The sequence below is a fragment of the Ptychodera flava genome, chromosome 14 (genome assembly GCF_041260155.1).
Source record: "Ptychodera flava strain L36383 chromosome 14, AS_Pfla_20210202, whole genome shotgun sequence".
Classification (NCBI taxonomy): Eukaryota; Metazoa; Hemichordata; class Enteropneusta; family Ptychoderidae; genus Ptychodera; species Ptychodera flava.
The window spans coordinates 5022214-5044979 of NC_091941.1; the positions used below are offsets into that span (position 1 = coordinate 5022214).

Consider the following 22766-nt stretch of genomic DNA (forward strand, 5'->3'; position numbering starts at 1 on the left):
AATGGTACCCCTCTTCAACGGGTCTCTGTAGTCAAGGATTTGGGCATTTACCTTACTTCCAACCTTAATTATTCTTTTCACATCAATAACATTGTTTCTAGAGCCTTCAAATCTCTTGGTTTTATTAAGCGTCTCTGCCAGCCATTCAATGACATTTCAGCAATTATTTCTCTGTATTTTGTTTATGTAAGATCTATTCTAGAGTATATGGCTCTGTTGTGTGGTCACCCCACCAGCAGGGCCGGTCAGAAAAAATCGAGAGAGTACAAATTAAATTTGTGAAATACATTTGTCGCAAACTCAATGTTCACTGCAGTAAATCCAGCTACCCATTTTATTGCAGAATTTTGAACATTCCTAAGTTACACAATAGAAGACTAACCCTTGATATGTGCTTTTTGTACAAAATAATTCATTCACATTATGATGCTCCAGATATTCTAAATCAAATCTGCTTTTATGCCCCCAGTAGAAATTCACGCAGGAAACCCCTTTTTAAACCAGACTTGTGTTCTGTTAATTGCAGAAAATTCTCGACAGTGCCCAGATGCATGTCTGTTTTTAATGATATCTCTTTTAAATGTAATATAGATATTTTTTCTACGCTGTGTAGTTTTAAAAGTATTTTATCCAGTCATTTTAACAGTTCTCCTTTTTGATTCGTGTATGTTTTTTTTCAATTTAATGTATCGTGCTAAATTTATGGTTGTCTTGTACATTTGTCTTGTGATTGTGTGACTTTTTTGTTTCGCAGATCTGTTAGTGGGTTTGCCCGTTGATCTGTGTATCAAATAAAATAAAATAAAATAGAATATATGCCCATGAAGCAAGTCTAGATTAAGAATTTGTGCCGACTCACATCACACACCCGACTAACACAGTCGCTCTGTATAAAGAATTTTGCTCTGACATCAGGTTAATAGAACACATAAATAAAAAACTTGAAATACCGAAATTTTAATTTGTGTCTGAACAACTGTGCAAAGTCATGGAGGTAAACAAATGACAATGTTGATTTCAATCTTGCCAAAATGTTATCGTGTATGTGACGTCTTCCGCGCGTGTACCGTCGTCGTTTGCGATTCCACTGCAGGAGATACCTTTGCTTTGTCCAGTGCAACTTTGTATTCTTTGTATTACCTAAAATATCGCAAAATCAGACGGCGATCCATAAAACCAATAGCAACAATACAAACGAAAGGAATGTCAGTATATTGAACATCGCTCTCGGAAAAGGGGTACATGAAAAGTGGCCGTTTCCACGTAGAAAACGACTGCCAAACGACAAGAGAACTTGTGACATCATAAGTCCAGTACGCCCAGTACCAATGACCGCAGACACATTACACACTTGAGATGCCAGGGAACAAAATTTAATTTGATCAGTTTTTCTTTTTAATTTAATCACCAATTAAAGATTACCGTGGAAGGGAATTGAGACAAAATTCCAAAGTCCCCAACTATTTTTCTAAATTAGAAACAAAATTTTAATAATACCAACAATTATAATGGCTTAATCATGTCATGGTTTCCAAGCTAATTCTGTGAAACGATTTACTCTGTAAATTGCTGCATTTAGAATGTGCAAATTTTTAGTCAACTTGCTTTATATTTCAAGCGGGATAATAATTTTGAAAGATATCTGTAGCGGTGCACAAAGGTCTTACACAACATAATCGGGAACTATATCATTCAGCAGGGTTCTGCGAAGCATCTTGTCGGACAAAAATAATGATAATACTATCAAAATTTACACCTGTTGTGCCTCTTTTAGAAGTCACACTCACCAGTTTTTGTTTTCGGTTTTTTTGGGTTTTTTTTGTTGTTTTTTTTTTTTCTGGTGGGTCTGTTTAAGGTCTACGAACTGCAATAGGTCCAAAGTCTTGCAAGAGAATCCGTGGCATTATTAGGCCAACCATATTTCGATGTTGAAATCAGAGAAAGACATGATAAATTATGTCTAAATTGCATTTTGTCACAGATTTCAGACCAAAGGAAATGACGTTTTAAATGATGGTCTTTACATCTTCTCACTTGTTTCGTGCGAACATTGCATATGTGCCGGATTTCGAGCTAATACGCGTTTCGCTCTCTAATATCATCATCAAATATAAGCTGGCCGCGTAATGCATGGCGTTACATGTAAAATCCTATGTTGGAAATGCCAACTCTAAAACGACAATCACGGAAAGGAATATGACGATATTTCAGAATTCCTTCTTCGATTTTGACATTCAAATTCGATTGGCCTGAAAATGCCACGGATTCAAGAGTATCACAAGCAGTTTGCTCATTTTCCTCCCTTTTTATTTTGCAGAACTGTTTGTTATGTACATGTTTATTTATCTTTAAACAATCACAATATCTGACAAGCTTAATAGCAAAAGTGGTTCATATTGTTCACGGGTATGAATTTGTCTAACGTGTTTTGAGACCGAACTCAGTGCTGAGAAGTAGACTGCTAGAGCGCCCTCCTTGCGTATACACCCAAATATACACAGTACACCCATCATGCAACGGCGCAATGACAGGAAATAGGGGCCAGGGTAGAGTCATCGGAATGAGCAACATTTGTCATATGAACGAAATTTACAGATAGTTTTGGGATAGTTTACATGACTTTGGGGAGGATACTCACGATTTTCGCGAGATGATGGCAACAAGCACGAGCTCAGAGATTTCTAGGAGGAATCCACAGGACGATTTTGACTTGATTCAGCGCATTGGAAGTGGAACGTACGGCGATGTGTACAAGGTCAGTTAACCGCCTCAACGTCTCAATTTCTATAATATGTCTGTGTGTTTTTCTTCGGGATCGTCACGTAGATGTGTCAGTGTGTTGCGCAAATCGAATGTAAAATGGTTTGAATTAATTAGAAATTTCAAAATTAAGGTTTTTTTGTGTGTATAAGGAGACTTTATGTACCGGAGGAGGTGGATACCGATGAAGTCGCCGGTAGGCCAACAGCTCTCGATGTCAATCATATCAGTTGACGTAAAAACTCGAAGCTTACAAGCGCTGTTTCTAAGGAAATTAGAATTAACCGTCAGAAGAAAGAACACGAAAAGTCGGCCCGACTCTTTGAACCAACTTATTCTGTGTAGCTGGTAACGCTCTAGATTCTGTTGTTTTAAGCGGAAATCAGAAATGTACTTCGAGAGAAAGTTTGAATGACACCCAATCAGCGCCCCCTTGTTCTCTGTAGAGAATGGTGTTTGTAATTGGAGATGTGTGTTGATGTCATTTTTCGGGGACATTTCAAAGTCAAGTTCTTGTCAGTGTTAACGGAATGTTGACAATATTATTATTTAGGGAAAAGACGACCGCCATGTCCGGGTCAGTGAACCGACCGGTGCAATTACTGATAGAGGGTGGCAAACGTAACGCCCAATAATACTAAAAAGTAGTTTGTGTCTGCAATAAAATATCTACGCAGTTGCGTTGCGTACAGTGACACATCGTGGTGCTCTGTGCTTGGGTCCTGTGGTCACGGAAAAGATAACGTGTTGTTGAGTCTTTAACATCAAGAAGTCGTGAGACCGATGCGTTTCATGTTGGAACTCTGACGTCAAGGATAGATTCGGTAAACCGTCGATGAAGCCCATCAACGGATACTGACAGCTTGACAGGAAAGGTGCTAATTACCACGCTGTGTTCTTGAAGCACTTCAACTACAGTGACCCATGAGTCATGTGATTCGATGAATCAGGAATTATTTTCGTCATATTCATAGTTCACCATGTGTCAAAATTATCAAGTATAAAATTTTGTTAGTATTACAATGTTTAAAATCAATGGAGAAGGCAAAACAATTGAATTAAAACTATCAAACAACTGCACACAATAACAACAACAACAACAATAATAATAACAACAATCAATACCAACATGGGCGTGAATGCCCTTTTAATAAATTCTTCCCAACGGAATGTCAGCATGTCCTGTATTATCACGTAATAAAATGTACACATTTCAAATTTTATACACAGTTGTTAAGTCAAATTAGGGTTTTGACAAGGTTGCCGTTAACATGTTCAACCTTACCAAGTGCACTTCTGAACTTAAGTCTACTTATGTAGTTATGTGACACCCATTTCTGCGTAGCCCATAGATTAGAAAGTGTTTACATATCTCATCAAAGACGTTTATGATTTCAGTTTATTCAAGAGATCTCATGAGGTGGTTCACTAACTGTAGTTGTGTTTTCACTTTGAACGTTTCATGTTCTGCAACATAGCTAACATGTGATGTCAGTATTTAGACTGTTAAGGGAAAAAATTTGTGCATTCATGATTCAAGAACACATTTTTACATTTTTTTCTTCACAGAAAAAATCAATTTTTGTGAAACAAACTCGCATAGTTACAATTCAATAATGCTGACAAGTAAACTGTGTTTTTAAGGCCAGTATAAACAAGAAACTGTAACTAGAATCACGAAGAAATTCAACCAAGTTTTTCACTGAATACCTTTGAGAAGGGAATTATAACATTCAGAAAGAGCAGAAATGTTTGCCATAATTCCATAGAATCATAAATATTTCCATTCCTCCGCAGAATAACTGAAAATGTCAAAATTGCAGAGCCAGTAATAACAGTATACACTGTGGCATTTAATTTTTAAAAATAAAAAAATACTATGTATGACTGACTGTGAAATCTACTGCTTATATTTCATAAACAAACTTTCCAACACATACCAGATATTTGATCTGTACTCAAGTGATTTCCACCAAAGAGTGTGATTATTGATGCTTTTGGTTGTATAGCCGTAATTGAAAAAGTTATAAAATGTTTAGATTCCATAAAGTGTTATTGTAAATAATCAATGTTTACAATCCAGATACACTTAAACAAAATATTTATAGTGCTTTCTTACTAGTCATGCATGGTAGTCTAGTTGGCAGATCAACCACAAAACATTGACTTGTAGGATAATTATATAGCAATGACATATCATGTCGTGGAAGGTTTACCATATATTTTATCATCCTGTGTGGGTTCCAAATCTCAGAAAAGACTCATGTCAGTTGATCATTACGTGTAACACAATGGTCACCAGTGACTCAGGACTGATATTCGCTGTTACTGAGGTTTTAAGTCGCCAAAACCTCACAGATAACCATATATGGTTTCAGTTATAATTGTGTCAGAGTGGCAATGGTTTATGACAGGGAAGAAGTATTCCCATCAAACTTTCAAGGTGATAGAAGGAAATAAACAGAACTGCAGTTCTTGTGTCATGTGAACTTTGAACTCATTATTTCCTGTTACTCTTGAAGCCCTACATATAAAGCAGATTAGCATACTTTAACCATAGACCCTAAGCTAGAGAAAAGGCTGTTTATAGGCTCTGTGCTTTAACTTGAGATTTTGTCTCTTTATTTCAGATGAGGATCTTCACAAAGATATTTGTAACAGTTCAAAAAGATCACCAGTAATAGTTTTGCATATGAATGTAATGTTCTCAGCTTGACCCTGTAAAGTATCCCCTTCAAATTAATTTTTAGCGTGCAAAAAGTAGTTCTTAAGCATTTCCTTCCTTAATGTAAGAAATAACAGGTCGTAAATGTAGCTGGTCAAATAATGATTATACTTATGAACCTGACACCTCTAGTTGATGTGGATTGTATTTCTTATTTTCTTTCTTTAACAGGCCCGAATGAGGTCAACAGGGGAACTTGCTGCTATCAAAGTGATCAAGATAGAGCCAGGTATGTAGATCAATGATTTGGACTAATGTTATTTTCAAAGGTACCCTGACAAATTTCTTTGTTTCAAACAGACATCCTTTCCAAGGTTTCCCACAAATTGTACAAAATTAGGTTGATCAAGTTTTCTCTCACCTCCCCGGCATGATGCTACTAACAAAATTGAAATAGAATTTAATTTTGCAATATAAGAATGATTTCACTTTTCAAAAATGTTGTCTGAGTCGCACCATCACATACGCTGGCTGGTGGACGTACTGCCAGTTTCTCTTTGTGGTATTTCATGGTTGGCAACAAAGATACCATGTGGGAAGTCCAATTTGATTTTAATAATAACTAATTTGATTGTTGCAACTGGAGCGTGAAGACTAATCACTTTTTACAAGAATTGCAAAAATGGTGAGAAAGGAGGCAGTTTACTGTAAGAGCCCCAATGTAACATAGAGACAAATTCAGACTATAACAAGCTAAACAATAATGTCAAACTTTTAAAAAAAGTATTTTCATCACCTCTTTTTGAAAGTCAGGCATTGTCAAAAAGTGTATTTGACAGAATCATCTGAGACAGGTGTGAGTTTCACTATGAGGTCAGGTACAAAAGAAGAAGTATCATATTTATTTTGAAGGAAGTTATCATAAAATGATAGCAATTGTTTCATTAGTTCTGCTGCAGTGAGTACATGGCCTGTGGAGACCCTGAAAATCTGATGAACAATTTTGAGGCCTTCACAACATAATTGCTGTGTTAAATAAATCCTTTGATCCTTTCTTGTTTCGGGTTTTTACTCTCTAGTTAACGTTTGGAATCTTTGCTATAGTTTTATGTAAAAAATGTTTATTTCAAAATAGAAATTCCACAAATGTTCAACATTGCTGGTAAGGAACAGAAAGGACAGTTCATATGTATCCAGGTTATTGTTTTGGTGACCTTTCCAATTGAACACAGGTCAGTTTTATATCAACTGTGGATCTGATGAGATCCAATTATGCAGTGGTTCACAGTGAAGTACACTTTTCCTAGTTGATTGATTATAATTACACACTCAAATCTGTATGTTCCTTTCTCCCTCGGCCTTGTGAATATAACCTTTGTGATTGTGAGCATGAAAGTTGTTTAGTATAGAAATTCACAGCCCTTGGCCTTTGATTTCTTGATTTATCCTGTGTCACATTTAGTTGTGCCAGTTATGCAATGTGATAGAAACATTTGGATCAGTTTGCACAATACTTTTGAAAATATCATCTTAAGATGAATTTTGAGACCTGATCATTTCTCACATTGCACTATTATGTACATGCAGAGAATTTCAAGCAGTAATGTACTGCGGTGAACTTTACCTTTTTCCACTCATGTGTGGAATGTAGTTCCATATGTTGTATCAACAATCAGACATATCTGAGAAATAAATTTGAACCAAATCAGGGAGCACTGGGTCACATCTTTTGAAAGTTGTTTTCATTCTTTAAGGATACATTACAATCTAAATGCAGGCTTTGAAATTGGTGTATGTATCTCTCATACATGTATTCTAGATTCTTATCAGCTCATGCAATATTAGACTTCAATATTCATTCAACCACACACGAACCCATAATGCATTGATTTCATGTGTGGATAGATATGCTTACATTAATGTGTTGTCCAATCATCTTATGGTAATTTTACAAACATTGTCCATTCGAACTAATTTCCATAATTATTAATTCATTAATCTCATTAAAGTATGCAACAAAGATTGCGCATATACATACATAAGCTGTTTTAGGTGTAGGAGTGTGTATACAGGTGAAGATGACTATAATAATGATTGTTACATGTACATGTGCGCTCTGCTGAAACTAAAATATAAAAATGATACATCACTTACCTTCATGTATTTCTCACAGCATTGAAAACCTGTCCACATTTGATTTCAAGGCAGTCAACCACAGTGGTATACACCTACCATACATAATTCACCTTATCCACAGTGCAAAATACTGGAGATTTATTTCAAATTTACAATTTGTAGCAGACTCTAAGAGAAATTACATTTATATACAAAATACCCATGTGAAGAAGCCATCTTGTTGTTTCCTTTCACTGTTTGTGTTGAAAATGGTCACATGGTATAGGAACCCCAGTAGCATTTCTTATTTCCTACAATGTGATTGCATTGATAAACAACCAGTCTGAATCACATTTACATGACTGGGGAACCCCAGCAAATTTTACCAGGGTACCACCCTTAACAAAAACACTTGACTACAGTCCAATGACAGCCATTCATGATAAATAGCATAAAAATAAATCAATATGTAAAAAGCTGTAATAATAAGTTAGGTCAGATTAAGCTTTTATCACTGAAGGGTAAGCAGAGCTGGTAAATAGAACGTCCTGAATATATGATGTGTAGATACATGTATTCTCTGTTATTTTATAAAACAATATTAGTTCTAAGAGTCTTAGATGGGATAAAACATCACTGGACACCAAAGTTGGTACAGAAAATTGTAATCAATGCATAAACAACCAAGCTATGATAGATGAAGAAAAAATATGACATGTATAATAATATTTGTCAGATTCAACAAGCAAACACAATGTAAAGCTCTTTTCATATCAAAGAAAAACAGAACCCATGGTAAACATTGCCGGCAGCTTAAAATTTCAACCATAGGCTGAGGGGATGGATTAACATGCTAGAGGTTAATAATTGTGCTATATATGTTTGTTAGAATAGCTTGTAGATAGGGAGAGAGGTAGATACAGCAGATGTGAAAGTTGTACAAATTAAGGTAATGCAAGGGAATCAAGTCCATGCCATCACCTGATTTGTATAATAAAGAAAGTAGACAGACAGAGAAGATTACACAGACAAACAGGAAGTTGCTCAGGACAGAGAGGAATTTCAAGCATGCGCTGTGCTTGCTTCACAATTACTCTTCTCACTTTACAAGTCATACCTGTCAGGGTGTTTCACAGTGTTTTCTTTTGACTGGCTGGTCAAAACATTCATGGTGATCTCTCGAGGGCCTGCTTAACCGTGTCTGCGCTAGGTACAAATGAAACCTTGTACTGACCCTGGAAAGGTCAGGGCAGGTGGAAACAAAGGACGTTGATATGCGCTATGCAACAACACATATATACATTGTGGTGGTAGTGATCGTAGGAACATTTAATAATTCATTCGTCAATTATTTTGAGAGAATGGTGGTGTAATGAAGAATTAGATTGCTCTCAAAGTAATCTATTGAAAAAATATGATACTGTTTAAGTACTAGTACATGCATTTCAAGTCCGTGTTGCAGGCATGCACATTGATGGCAAGAATAACAATAATTACAATAGCATTCTAAGTCTTTAACATTACATTTTAGTCCATGGCAATTTTACCAGCTTTCATTTAAGGTTGTGTCTAATTGTAAACAGTTTGTTTTGATAAGGACAGCTTACCCATCCCAGAAAATTAAAATATCAACAACCATGAAAAATCAAAACAAAATGGCCGCATGTGTTGTTTTATGAGGTTAAAGGTCAATTCATGATAACAGAAGTTAACGTGACAGCGCTACTTGTATAAATTTCTTCAAAATCATCAGAAAATAATTCACTTTTGTTGTATTATGATGAATTTTAAAAAATAGTATGTGATAAAGGGTCTGTTAATAAAAAGCAGACATGGTGAATGTGTTTGCATACAACATGTGTACATGTATGTTAATCGCTGGCATTCAAGCGTATGGTCAGATCACATAATATGTGTAGCTTTTTATCTAAAATATGTCAAAAGGTTGTTAAAAACTGAAGCTGTATCATAGGAAATCATTTTGATAGCTTTTATTTATTTATGACCCATTGACAAAAGATAATTTTGATTTGTTTATGAGTGTTAATAAATGTAAAAGAGTTTCAAAATTTAGTTTGGGTTTAAGCCGTACATTTGTCTGTTTTCAGCTGTCCTACTTTCACAGTGGGTAGAACTCCACCTCTATTCAAATGAGAAAAATAGAACGTGAGTAACTGAGTCAGAATGTCTGTATTCCATTCTGTCACATCTGTACTTTGACACCAAGGACAGCCATAAGGCGTTGCTAGTACAGGATATCCATGTCTTGTTTAGTCATAGACACCCATGGGATGGCATCACTGTTACGTCATTGCACCAATCTTGTAAAGATGTTACATTTGTTGACTGTTGTCAAGTGTGAAGGAAACGCTGCTATCCACTTCCTCCTGTATAATGGTGTAGGGGGGTTAACTTGAGTTACATGATTACAAATTGCAAACTTGCATACAGGAAGCTTCTCAAGTGTTTAATATTTCTGTGTACAGTACTACTTTGTGTGATACAAAATTTGCATCAAAGAAGAAATCGAAAAATTAGAAATCGAAGTTGTTGTAAATTGATATCTGAACCAATGTACTAGTATCATAGAAATGAGAACATAATGAATGTCAGTCATTGTCATTATTTATTTATTTGTTTATTTATTTATTTGTCTGTCTCAGTTATCTCTCATGTTGTTTTTGTTTTCTAGTGAAAAGCAAACACTCTATTTCATTCCAGTGTCATGGGAAAATACATATCAATAAAAAAGAAATGAATGAAGTATGTCAAGTGTTTATTCAATTTACAGTATTGCTGATGATGATACAAAATTCCAAACTGTCCACACCACCCTTCAAATTCGACAGGAAATGGCTTCAGATTGAGTCAAAGTAGGATACCAGAATAAGGAAGCTGTGAATTTCAATCACGACATCTGTACTGATTGAAATTCAATGAAGTACTTACATGTATGAGTTTGTTTTTAAACCACTTCATAGAAGTAGGAATTTGTCCCAGTGCAGATTTGCAAAATTGAAACCCACTTCAAAAGTTCACAAGGAGAGCTACAATCAGTCAGTGATGTAACCAAGCATTCTGAGCTTACATTATGTCGCATTGGAAAAAAGCTTAGTAGTTTTTGCCAACAGTTTAATATTGATAGTTATTGGTCTTATAACAAGGAGTGTTACTTATCACATGCTAAGTATGTCTTGCAAAAGTTTCATGATGTACTGTAAAAGGCCTAGAGCCATACTATTGAATTACAGTACTCGTTTCATTGGAGAAGCTCTTCACCTCATGCCTTTCAAAAACAATGCAAATGATCAAGGCGTAGTTGAAATTTGCTGAACTGTTAAATTACAAAACTGGCAGTCCAAAGATACATACATGTTCATGTAATCACATGTAGTAGAGCTGTTGGTTTGATACATGTATGTCAATGCAATATATAGGGTATAGTTGCCATGGCTCGTTTCTGACATCAGCAGCAATGGAGTACTCAGTTAGCTCATACCCTACATGGCTGGCACATATTACGGATAATTTCAGTCAATATAATTAAATTTTACGATGGAAATAGCCACTTTTGAAAGTGAATCTCTAATCAACATTGAAATGTACAGGCGATTGCATGCTTCATTTATATTCATGAGCAGTTTTAGATGGACTATGGCAAGACAGACTGCAGCCAATTTGCAATGAGAATGGTTGCCCTCCTCTGTTGTGTACACAGTATTCAATGTGAATTATGAAAACGAAAAATCTGTGTGTACATCTTGTTTTGAGAGTTCTCATTGTTTACTTGGTATTCAAATAAACTAGTCAGTTCAGCGAGTGAAATTTTCAATAGATATTTGCAACAGATACTGTAGTTTAGACTGGTTACAGGTGACATGGAAGAAGATAGAGTGATAGGACGACATGAAAAAAGGAACATAGTGGTAACCCTTTGAGTGCTGTAATTTTTCCCACCAAAATTTTGATGCATTTTACCAATTTTTATGAATTTTTCTGAAAATATTTGATAATTTTGGACCAAATGGACAATGCATTTCATTGGCTACAGGTTTTTACCAACATTTTGGTAAAAATCCTTCAAAAATTGACAAAGGGTATATTTTGTAAAAGCGACAAAAATTGACTTTGGTGCTCAAAGGGTTAAACAAGAGTCTTCTTGGAATCTAGACACGACAAAAGTGCAAAAGTGTGACCACACATTCCAGACCTTATTACCCCCTTCAACTGCAACCATGATACCCTAGTTTTGCTGGCAATTTACATGAATGATGAAGAGCTCATAAATACCTCACTACATATGCTAAGGCCTCCTTCAGACTGTAGGGCACATGTACATTGTGTATTTTTGCACGAATTATGACCCAAACATAAGTAATTATTAATGTTATGTATGGCTAGGGGCAGCCATCAATCTGTTGATTCTTTCATTTCAGTACTTATGAAATTTGTCAAATTAAAACGTCAAAAAATATGACAAGGATTATGACTTTATAACAAACTGGAGTATTCAGTATTTAGCTACATGTATCCTTGACAGCCTTCTGCCATACATGTAAATAAAGCCATTCCAGTCTTTACTTACTACATGTAGATGATCGAATTTGAATACTGGTGCACAGAACTTCCCCATTTTTTTCTGTCCAAAGAAATGGCATGAAACTTGAATGTTGAATACTTTCAGTCCATTGTAAAGAAATTTAAGGCTTCATCTGATACCAAATCAGCTCCACTGATACTGGTGACATGTTGTACGCTAAATAAGTAAATGTTATGTGAAACCTGACATGCAATTTTAGTACAAAATTTTATCAAGTTTTATGAATTTTTCTGTAATTTTTTGATAATTTTGGACCAAATAGGCATCACATTTCATTTGCTACAGATTTTTCTCAAAATTTTGGCAAAAATCTTAGAAAAATTGACTGGGGTTTATTTCATAAAGGGGACAAAAATAGACTTTGGCGCTCAAAGGGTTAAAGTGTATTTCTGGCAATTTTATGTTCATGAATCATAGTGAATGAGTCTTCATACTGGTCAAACTGAACCTATGCTATCTTGAATGAATCTCTTCTATTCTATTATTATTAATAATTTGTGTCAGGGCTAGTCTGTTGTCATTGAGAGGTCTTCTCAGTTTCTGTCATCTGCCAATTACAGAACAGTTTCTTGAATGAAAATACTTTTCTGTGATTTCTGTCAGCCTCACACCGTACAGCTACAAGTAGACAGGTTTAGTTGAGCGATGTCTCCAATGTACAGTTTTCATCAGCAATGAAGGAGCTTTCAGCAAGGCACTTGGAGTTGTCAGTAACTTGACACAGAGAGTTGATGAAAATGCACTGTATAAAAATACTGTGTTGTCAACACAGCTCAACAAATGCAGTGAGTTAGAATGCAGTCCTTCAGCTGATGCCAACAACACAACCTTCCTGTATGTCAACCTTGACCCTGGCAAGAAAATAGAAATAGTTGTTAAGCCAATGTTTCTGCAAACATGGATTGCAATTAACCAACCATAAAGTAGCCTTGCTAAATGTGAAACAGCGGCAAGATTACATTAGAACAGTTTGTCCACCTAAAATTGTTAATGTAAATGTCTTATTTGTGTAAAACGTGGTTATATTTTGATCAAAACATTTTGTGTGATCTGGTTTTATATAAAAATAATTATTTTGCTATAGTTGTATTAAGAAATGATCTTATTTAGAACATTGACATGTTACAGAAATTGTGGTTGTGAAGATGTACATGTAAATGATGCCATGATTGAAACAATTAAATGTGGATATTTATTCGATTGTATACAGTGATTACAGTGTCATGCCAGCTCAGCACAAACACATAAGACAACGTAGAGAGTCCTTTCAGAATATTCATTATTGTCAGGAAATAAGGGAACTACAATGATATTTTTTATGGCTATGCTGTATTTGTTTGCTACTGCCATTAAAATTCCATACAACCACCATTCTTTGTACTATTTCAAAGCAAATATAGAAGTCTAATGTTTTATGTATTATTTATTTGATGTAGATGGTATCGATGTACATTATTATTGTGTACTATTGTTTCTGGTTGTCCATACATGCACATATCTTGACCAGGGTTCTGATTTTCTCTTTGAAAATACCAGGCAGTGATTTGATCTTTGTAATATCAGGAGATAAAGCACTGAAAAGTTTGGGTTGTGTAGTGTAGTGATGTTTTAATCAATAAAGCATTGTTATGTATCATCGGGTATTTATAGATTTATGAGTCAAAGATGCACTACGTTGTACTGTTTTGACCAAGGATGTGCAGAGTTTATGTTCAAATGACCCCACTGATTCATAGAATTTGCAAAGCATGAACAATTTCAAAAGTTAAGACAGAAGTACATTTAATATTTTCATACTGCAGACTCCACAGAGAGAGCAGCAGATGGGATGCAGTATTTTCGAGGTCATGAAATCATGACATAATTACTGTTTTAACCTTTGACATCTCCGCTGCCTCTACACAATCAAATTTGGGTCACAAACTATCCTGCTATGTGTGTGCCCCACTGTTACCTTCATTGCAATCTTATTACATGAGTATTAAAAACCCAGGTATAAATGAAACATCAAACTGTCACTGTCACCATATTATTGGAAATGTGTTTATTTCACATTGACAAGATCAAGTGAATTACATAACATTATGCTGTATTGTATGTATTTAGAGAAAGGTTATGTATACGTCTTCCTTCATTTGTGTGATAAACAAATACATAACTAGACAGAGATGTGTCAACCGTCAAAAAAAATCTTTTGCTGATTTTAACATCCTTGATTTTCAATGCTATCATGTAGTTATGTTTTTGTATTGTCATAGTGAAATGTTACTGAAAAAAGAAACTGAAATTATAGTCCTGACAGAAATATTTTTAAAAGGAAGTGACGTGTCTAAATGTGTCTAAAATAGTTTTCATGTTTTGCGGATGTCTGCAAAGGAAGGGTCATGAAATATTAAAACTAATCATACGGTATCCATATTTGAAAGGATGCCGTTCTTAACAAATGACTATCACTCACTGATGAACAGAAAAACAAACAAACAAATGAACAAATGTATAAATAAATAAATAAATAAATAAATAAAAAAATACATGCATTGATAGTACTGTATGTACACATAGTGACTAGTACAGTTCATGTATTGTTATTAAGGTTTCATACTCTTGTCAATGTGATAACATCGTGATGTGTTAGGATCCCTGATTTTGTAAGTGAGGAGTATACTGGTATCTGTATCGACATGTCTTCCAGTCTACAGCAATGCAATGTAAAATGTACATTTTCAGTAAACAGAGCATGATGTTGCAGGTTTTTTGAGCCTAGCAAGATATGAAGTAATCACCCAGAGAACATCATCGCGTAATTGATACTGATGTTAAGTATTTCATACAGTCATGAGAATGTTATGAATGAATTTATGAAGGCCATTAAAAGCATGTTGTGATGAAAATCATTTGTAAAAAGTTACTGACTGGTTTACAGTGGTTCACCACCTTTGATAGTTTTCTTTCAATCTGTCTGAAACATTACTCTAACAGTTAGGTATAAATATGTCCTTCATGTCTCATATTAAGTCAAAGGTCACAAGGTTTTCTGTTCTGATATTACTGGATGAGAAGATATTGGTTCGAGATAGTACATGTATAGTTGTTATAGGACACATACATACACACAAAAACACTACACACACACACACACACCCCCATACATACAAACATACATATATACATACATTGTACACACATTACACCTATACATAGTACATGTAGTTTTTACATACACGTACATGATACATACATACATACATACACACCACATACATACTGTACACACACACACACACACACACATAAAATACATACTTATATACATGTACATACATAAACATATACTTGACGTGGTTATAAAGAGAGCTGACAATTCAAGTCAGTTGTAAAGAAATAATTGTTCAGAATGGAACACATAGGGAGAAAATCCTAGCTATCACCATGTGGATTCAATTCAGGGACCACAACTCCCTCATATTTGATCCATGACATCACATACATTTGCGTGTGATCATATAATATTTTTATGAACAGACATCAAACTGTGATAAATTGACCAGGGAAATGTCAGCGTCATAATTGAAACTGATATGGCAAGACACTGAACAAATTGCTGTCTGCTGTCTTCACAGGGGACGACTTCTCCATCATCCAGCAGGAGATACTGATGATGAGGGATTGCAAACATCCCAATATCGTGGCCTACTTTGGAAGTTACCTGAGAAGAGAGAAGCTATGGATTGCCATGGAATACTGCGGTGGTGGATCATTGCAGGATATATATCACAGTGAGTTTTCTAATTTCAAATATTGTTTGTCATGGTACCTTTCTGGTGTAGTTTATTCCTCATGTAACATCAGCCTATCATAATTTATTGCTGTCGTGGGAGGGCTTTCATTTGTGATAATGAGAGTATCCGTTTTACGCTGAGTCATAATTACTGTTTCCATTGTTGATTTTATTGTCATTTCAACAAAAGCTGTGACAGTAGAAATTTAATCTTTTTAATGACCAAAGAAGGCAAGCTGATATGCAAAGAAAATGAAAGATATTGAAAGTAATAAATACGCTTGTCATGTTCATCTAATGTAATATACAAAGTTTGTTATTTTTTGCGATATATGCATTAGCAGTTAATTATGAATTCCCTTATACTCACCAATACCTTGGCTGCACATTGTAGTTCATTGAGATACATTGCTGAAGTCAAAGGAAAACTAGAAAAAATCCCTAAAATTTTTCACCAGAAATTGAAGTTCTCAGATGATAAGAAACTGAACATTGGTTTAGAGGAAACCAAAATGGTTGGCAATAGACGATGTTCCGCTGATTGCGAGATCTCGCAAGACTTTAATACATGCCCGTAGAAACAGGTTTCCAGCTTAGTAATACAAGTCGAACTTTGTATGGAACTAGAAAAAGTGCAGAACTGAGCAAAGATTGCAACTTCATATATTTTATGCAGTGTTTAACGTAATTAGCGACTTGTCCTGTTTACGCAGTTTGTCCTGTGTTGCGAGAACGCGTCCACTGCGAACCATATATTCTCGCGATATCTCGGAATTCTCGCGCGGTTCGGAACATGGTCAATTGAGCCAGGTGTACAAGCACAATATGCAGCAGTGCTGTTTTAAAAATCTGCCTACAGTATATTAAAAAAAATTATTGTTCCTTTAATTTTTGGGCAAAGCTACAGAGGCGGCGAGTGATTTTTTAGCTACTATAGACTATAGTCTATAGAAGCTATTGGGATGGGTATCCTTCCGGCGTCAGTCGGTATGTATGTATGTATGTATGAATTTATGTATGTATGTATGTACATGTATATATATGTATGTACCGGTATGTTTGTCCGTTTGCGAGGCGTCCATCCACTCAAATATCTTGAGAACCATAGTACTTACTGATTTGATATTTTTTGTGCAGTTGCAAAATATAATTATGAGAAACAAATTTTTTTAATATTTTGATATTGTTGAAAATATGCAAATTAGTGCCAAAAAAGGTGTTTTTGGTAAAAAATCTTCTTCTTCATAACCGCTGGTCAGACAGCTTTGTTATGTGGTATACAGGTCTCTAGGGATAACCCAACTTAGATTTTGTTCAAATTGTGATGAAATATGCAAATCTGTATTTTTTAAGGAATTTTTTGTCAATTTTGGTCAACTACTTTATTTCATCAAATTCGCTCGTCTGACAGCTTTGATATTTGGTATACAGGTTCTTACAGATGAACTTAATATGATATATTGAATTTATGATGAAATCTGCAATTTTGTGTTTTTGGTGCAATTTTGCCATTTTTGGTCAAAAAATGTCTTCCTCAAAAACTTCTTGTCTGATGCCTTTGATATTTGGTATACAGGTTCCTAGGCTTTATCTTAATGTAAAATATTGAAATTATGATGAAATCTTCAATTTTGTGTTTTTGCAACTAATTTTGCCATTTTTGGTCAGGCCATCTTGAAATGAGCTTTCAAAGATATCTACCTTCTTCATCAATACATATGTCACAAAAAGTTATTCTCTGCATAACACAGCAGAGCTCTGTCGACTGTTGGGTCACTTGTTTTTTCAAAACTGCTGGTCAGGCAGCTTTAATATTTGGTTTACAGGTCCCTAGGATGACCTTAGTGAGATATTTTCATACAGTCAGGAAATACTTAATTTTGTATCCATGTCTATAGTAGCTTCAGGGACTTTGGCCCTATGTTTATTATTTTACAAACCAGCAAAATCTCCCACTTACTGATGACTTGGAGTCTAGATTTTACAAACTGTCCACATCAAGAGATACATTACATATATACAGGCAGTGTTGACAGAACAAATGCCTAGCATTGCCATATGCTCGCAGAAGAAAAAACACCTAACAAAATACAGAAGTAAAGTGCTGCGATTTGAAAAAAATTACAATTTGACTTACGTAGAAGCAGTGATTCTGAGGAACAATTCAATTGTTTGTCCTGCCCTTATCTCACTACTGTCATCAATAATATGTGAATGACAACAACAAATATTATCTGAGAAGAAAGAATGGAAGTTATCTAAACTGAAAGTAATATCAGATGTAAATGAGAACAAATTAGCCACCATTACTGCGTTTCAAAAAAAATAAGTACTGGGCAACATCACAGCTGTCGTCAACTCATTCTGTTGATAGTGTGGTTTAAGTGCGATTTGTATTTTCATCTTCATTATCTTTTAATTAAATCATATTTCACCTTAACAAAGAGAAACAAAGAACTGGTGTTCTTTGTAAAATACTAACAATACAGCATTGATCCTGAGCCAGTAATTCATTGTAATGTTGTCTATTTAGTAATAATAGCCTTACATGACTGTAAATGTGAGTGGCAGGTGTGTAGATTATCTGGGAAAGCCAGTTTACCGTCCTTGAATCATTGAATACGAAAATTCCACACCAATTTTTATGTAGATTCTAAATTCACCAAAATATAAACTTCTCCAAAGAAAATATAGATTTGAAAACTGACATGATACTGAAATTATGGAATAAAGGATTATCATCATTTCGTTGATTGACACAATTTTTAACGCTGAGTTGTAGAATTTGATAGTTTCAATAGCAGTGGAATTCTTATCTTTGAAATTTGTAGACTTTTCTTGGTTGGTAGGCGTTCTTTACTTTTCTCAGCTTTAAGAGTTTTGTGTGTTTACCTAACTACATGTACAATGTACATCCAAAGAGGGGCGAATGTTACATGTATGTAGTGAAAGCCATGTTGCACATATACATGTACATGTTGTAGAGTAGAGAGGTCGACAACATGCAAGATGTACATACTGTGTCTGACATCAGGAGTTCCTTACAACAGAATCGTGGTGAATGTGAAATTCATAGGGGCTTGTAATGTCTCTATCTTTCATGTCGTAGAGATATTTTGATACGTTTGTGACCTCTCTCTAACTGTTGTATGCAAAATGTAGACAACCTGACACCAAGGAGTGAAATGTCCATCCCCGTGAAATATCAATTGAGTGTAGTCAGAGCATTTGAAAGTCTCAGAGGAGTGAAGAATGGGAAATGAGATATCTTTATTCATGTACTCTTTTTACCATGAAAGGTTTTTTGTTGATTTTACCATGAAAATGACAGACAGCAGTATTTACACAATTTAATTTTTACATATGCATTCTTTAGCTCACATGTAAACCACATGTTTGTAGATTCAAAGAAGTCGTTGTGACATCCATCCTATGACACGAGGTCAAAGCTTTAAAAAAGTCCCTATTTCCTCTATTTGTCTGAACTGGACTTTGCCAACTTGAAAAAGTCAGTGTGTCCCCTATACCGCTATATATCAGCTGTACTCTGCCCATACTGGCCAGACGTGTTTATAAATAGTTCATGGTAACTCTATAAAAGTAGACTGTTGAAATTTATCATCAGAATACATGAAATTTACCTTGAAAGTGAGTATGTAAGTCACACCTCGACTTTTATTGTAAGTCTTTCATAAAATGTTATTGTTTAATAAATGAAGAGGTCAGATTGTTGCTCCAACTTTACAACAAGGAAAAATCATGAAAAGAAAATCCGTGGAGATTTATCCTCTCAATTGGACAAGTTTGAATTTTTCGTGTTTCTAAATGCCATGAAATGCTTACCAACCATGATATATGATGCCATGAATTGAAAGTGGCGCCAAAAAAACAGAGGCTCTTTGCCTTTTAATTGACTTCAGTGTACATGTACCAAGTATACCGAGTATCTCAGTTGATCTGACTGTCTTTGTCATACTGTACATGTAGCACTGTAGCTGGATCAAATGCAAGGGGTGAGATATGGAATTGATGTTTAGGGATTTTTAAACTTCACTCCGAATGTAGTGCTGTGAAAGATTAACAGATAAAGAAAAATATGCAAAATGTTTACATTTTGAAAAAACCTTATAATATTCTTCACAATTTCGTTGATATCTAACGACATAATCTTACACCTCCAAAAGTGTGTGTCTACATTTCTGTTATGTTGTAAATGTCAAACTTTAGTATGATGAAGCAACAACTATAAACATTTTTATGGAAGGAATTTTATTGAGTTGGTCCATACCCAGGATTTCCCTCTTTTCCAGCAATTTGGAATATAAAGACTGCATATGAATGTTGTGAGGCAATCTGTCTACATTTTTCCAGGGGAGTTGAGTTTATAATATCATTAAAATTTCTTTTATCTCTATAAAGTCTTTGGAGTGTCTTTATAGATACATGTAATCTCATTAGCTTCTACATGTTCTCACGCCATATACAGGGTTCTCCATGAGAGGATTTTTAGTGGTGGATCGGTCTCTGTTTTTGGAGCATTCTATTCATGTTGGACATGATCATCACTCTGTAAATTTGTCATATACATTTTCATGACAAAGTGTTATGCAAATTAATGTAATTGTATTGTTATGTAAATTGGACACCAGTTTGTTTTTTCCAAGCGGTGGAAAACTCTGCATGAGAACGTAAAATCTTTATCACTAGCATTTCATGTTATGTTATGACAATGATAAATTTGTATAGAGGGTTGAATTACTGTTTCAAGCAATGATTTGCTGGTAATTCACTTGTACATGAGTGTGCCTCAAGGGTGCCATGAACTGTGTTGTAAAACAAAATATAGTAACTGTAGCAGTAAATATTAATACATCCATGAGGATTAAATAACTTCGTGATGGTTGCCAAGGTTACTATCGGCACATGTTGCCGTTCTTTTGCAGGGAACATTTTGTGTGCTGTCGTTTTTCTCCTGAGATCACATACAAAATGTGTGGTGAATACATTGTCATTCTTTGCTCCTTGTTCAGTGTCATATGACATAGTTAGTGATGATCATGTCCAACATGATTTATGGCAGTGTGTAGATTTCATAGTACTAGTATTGTAGCTACGCAAGAGAAATTTTGCAAACAACTGTTAACCCCTCGTACATGGTGCCTAGCTTTCTTGGCCATGAACATAGAAGTATTAACTAAAACATTAAAATTAAAATTTAATATGTACTCATAATTACTGCAACTTTAGCAAAGAAAATTTTTTATAATTGAAAGCTGCTTTTGCATACATCATATTCATTCCTAAACATAAACTTGATTTTCAAAATATAATAATTTTAAGTTCACAAAATGAAGTGTCTTATTTCCCAACTTGCCTTAGTGAAATCCAAGGAACTGGGGCAGGGAGTTGTTCTGTACTGTAGTTTATATGCTCACTTTCTGATGGAAAGTGAGTTTCCCAAGGACAGAGCATGTTTTTATTTGACTGAAGGCATACCCATCATTGAACTCTTTATTTTGCACCCACACATGATGTCAAAACGTTAATTGTGTTACTTCTTCAAGAGGAAACATAATTGCCAGCAGATGATTTCCTATAAAGACAAGATAAGATTGTCAGTCTTTCAACCTTTCAGTGTGCAACTAAGTAAAGATTAACACTAATAACAGTGTTATCACTTGGAGTCAAAATGTGCCAATGGCAGTCTGACATTGTGAATCCCACTGACAAAGAAAAAGATAAAGGAAAACCAAGTTAAGTACCTTCGTTCTGACGACACTTCATCTGCAAAACATGTAGAAAATATTTCAAAAGAATTTTAACATTAGGATCTCAAAGTAGTCAAATGATATTTCAGAGTGAAATCATGACGTCAGTTCTTTCTAACCTTTCTATAGAACATTTATTGCTAGTGACCTAGTTTCTAGTCTGTTGTTGAATCGCTAGGTGGAGTCTACTATATCTACATGTACAAACTATTTGTTTACTGATAATCAAATCAGTTCTACCTTTGTGTTCACATATTTAAATTTTACCTTGTGCGTCAGACAACTATAGTTACCTGTGTAAATTTAACATGCTTATAATGAGATTCCAAGCTATTTTTGTCACTTTCCTTATATCCTGTATCCTGTATTTGCAGCTAACTATTGAACATGAACTAAATTTATTCCATATCACCATACATACATGTGTACAAATGACTTTTCTTTCCCTTTCATGTGCCTATAACAATTTTAGCAACTGATAAATGAACTGCCATGTTATATTTTTGACACAACAATCCAAAGTCCATTTCTCATAGAGTGCACATTAAATACTGCCGATCAAAGTTATTCATTAAAATATGTTGAGTATACGTTGTGCTATTATGGTAGTTTCTGCATAGTCTCTGCATGGGCTAACATGTTTGTACGTCTTGTACAAGATTATTATTGTGACAAATATCTGATAAATGGTTTATCATACTCCTTTTCACAAAGGTTGTTACCAAAGATGACACAATCAATAGAGCATAATGTCAAGGCTTTGTTTGACACATCTAGCCATCTTGAATTTGCATCCCAATGTTTCCTGATCACATGAAGGCTGCAAATACGCACAATGCAATTGTATTAAATTACACAAATTCCCCAATGCATTGTAATTTCTTTGCTAGTGGTGCACATAATACAGTGTTTGTTGGTGAAGCAGACTATAAAATGTGCCATAATTTTTAATAAAATGTATAAAAATTGCTGTACAGGTAGAAATTGAACATACAAGTATCTCATATTCCCTCTTGTTGACCAAGCGATTTCTAATGTATATTCACTCTGAATTTTAATCAATAAGCTATCATAAAAACA

General features: G+C 34.8%; 1 protein-coding gene across 4 annotated transcripts in view; it reads left to right on the forward strand.

The window, feature by feature from the left end:
• The first annotated feature begins 2513 nt into the window (after positions 1–2513).
• The window catches only part of LOC139149047 (mitogen-activated protein kinase kinase kinase kinase 3-like), a 49578-nt gene continuing 29325 nt past the window's right edge, over positions 2514–22766 (forward strand). For all 4 annotated transcript variants that reach the window (XM_070720558.1, XM_070720560.1, XM_070720559.1 and 1 more), the window contains exons 1-3: positions 2514–2755; positions 5657–5714; positions 15761–15916. In XM_070720558.1, the coding sequence (XP_070576659.1) occupies positions 2651–2755; positions 5657–5714; positions 15761–15916 (319 nt within the window). In that variant the 5' untranslated portion in view covers positions 2514–2650. The remainder of the gene's footprint in view (positions 2756–5656; positions 5715–15760; positions 15917–22766) is intronic.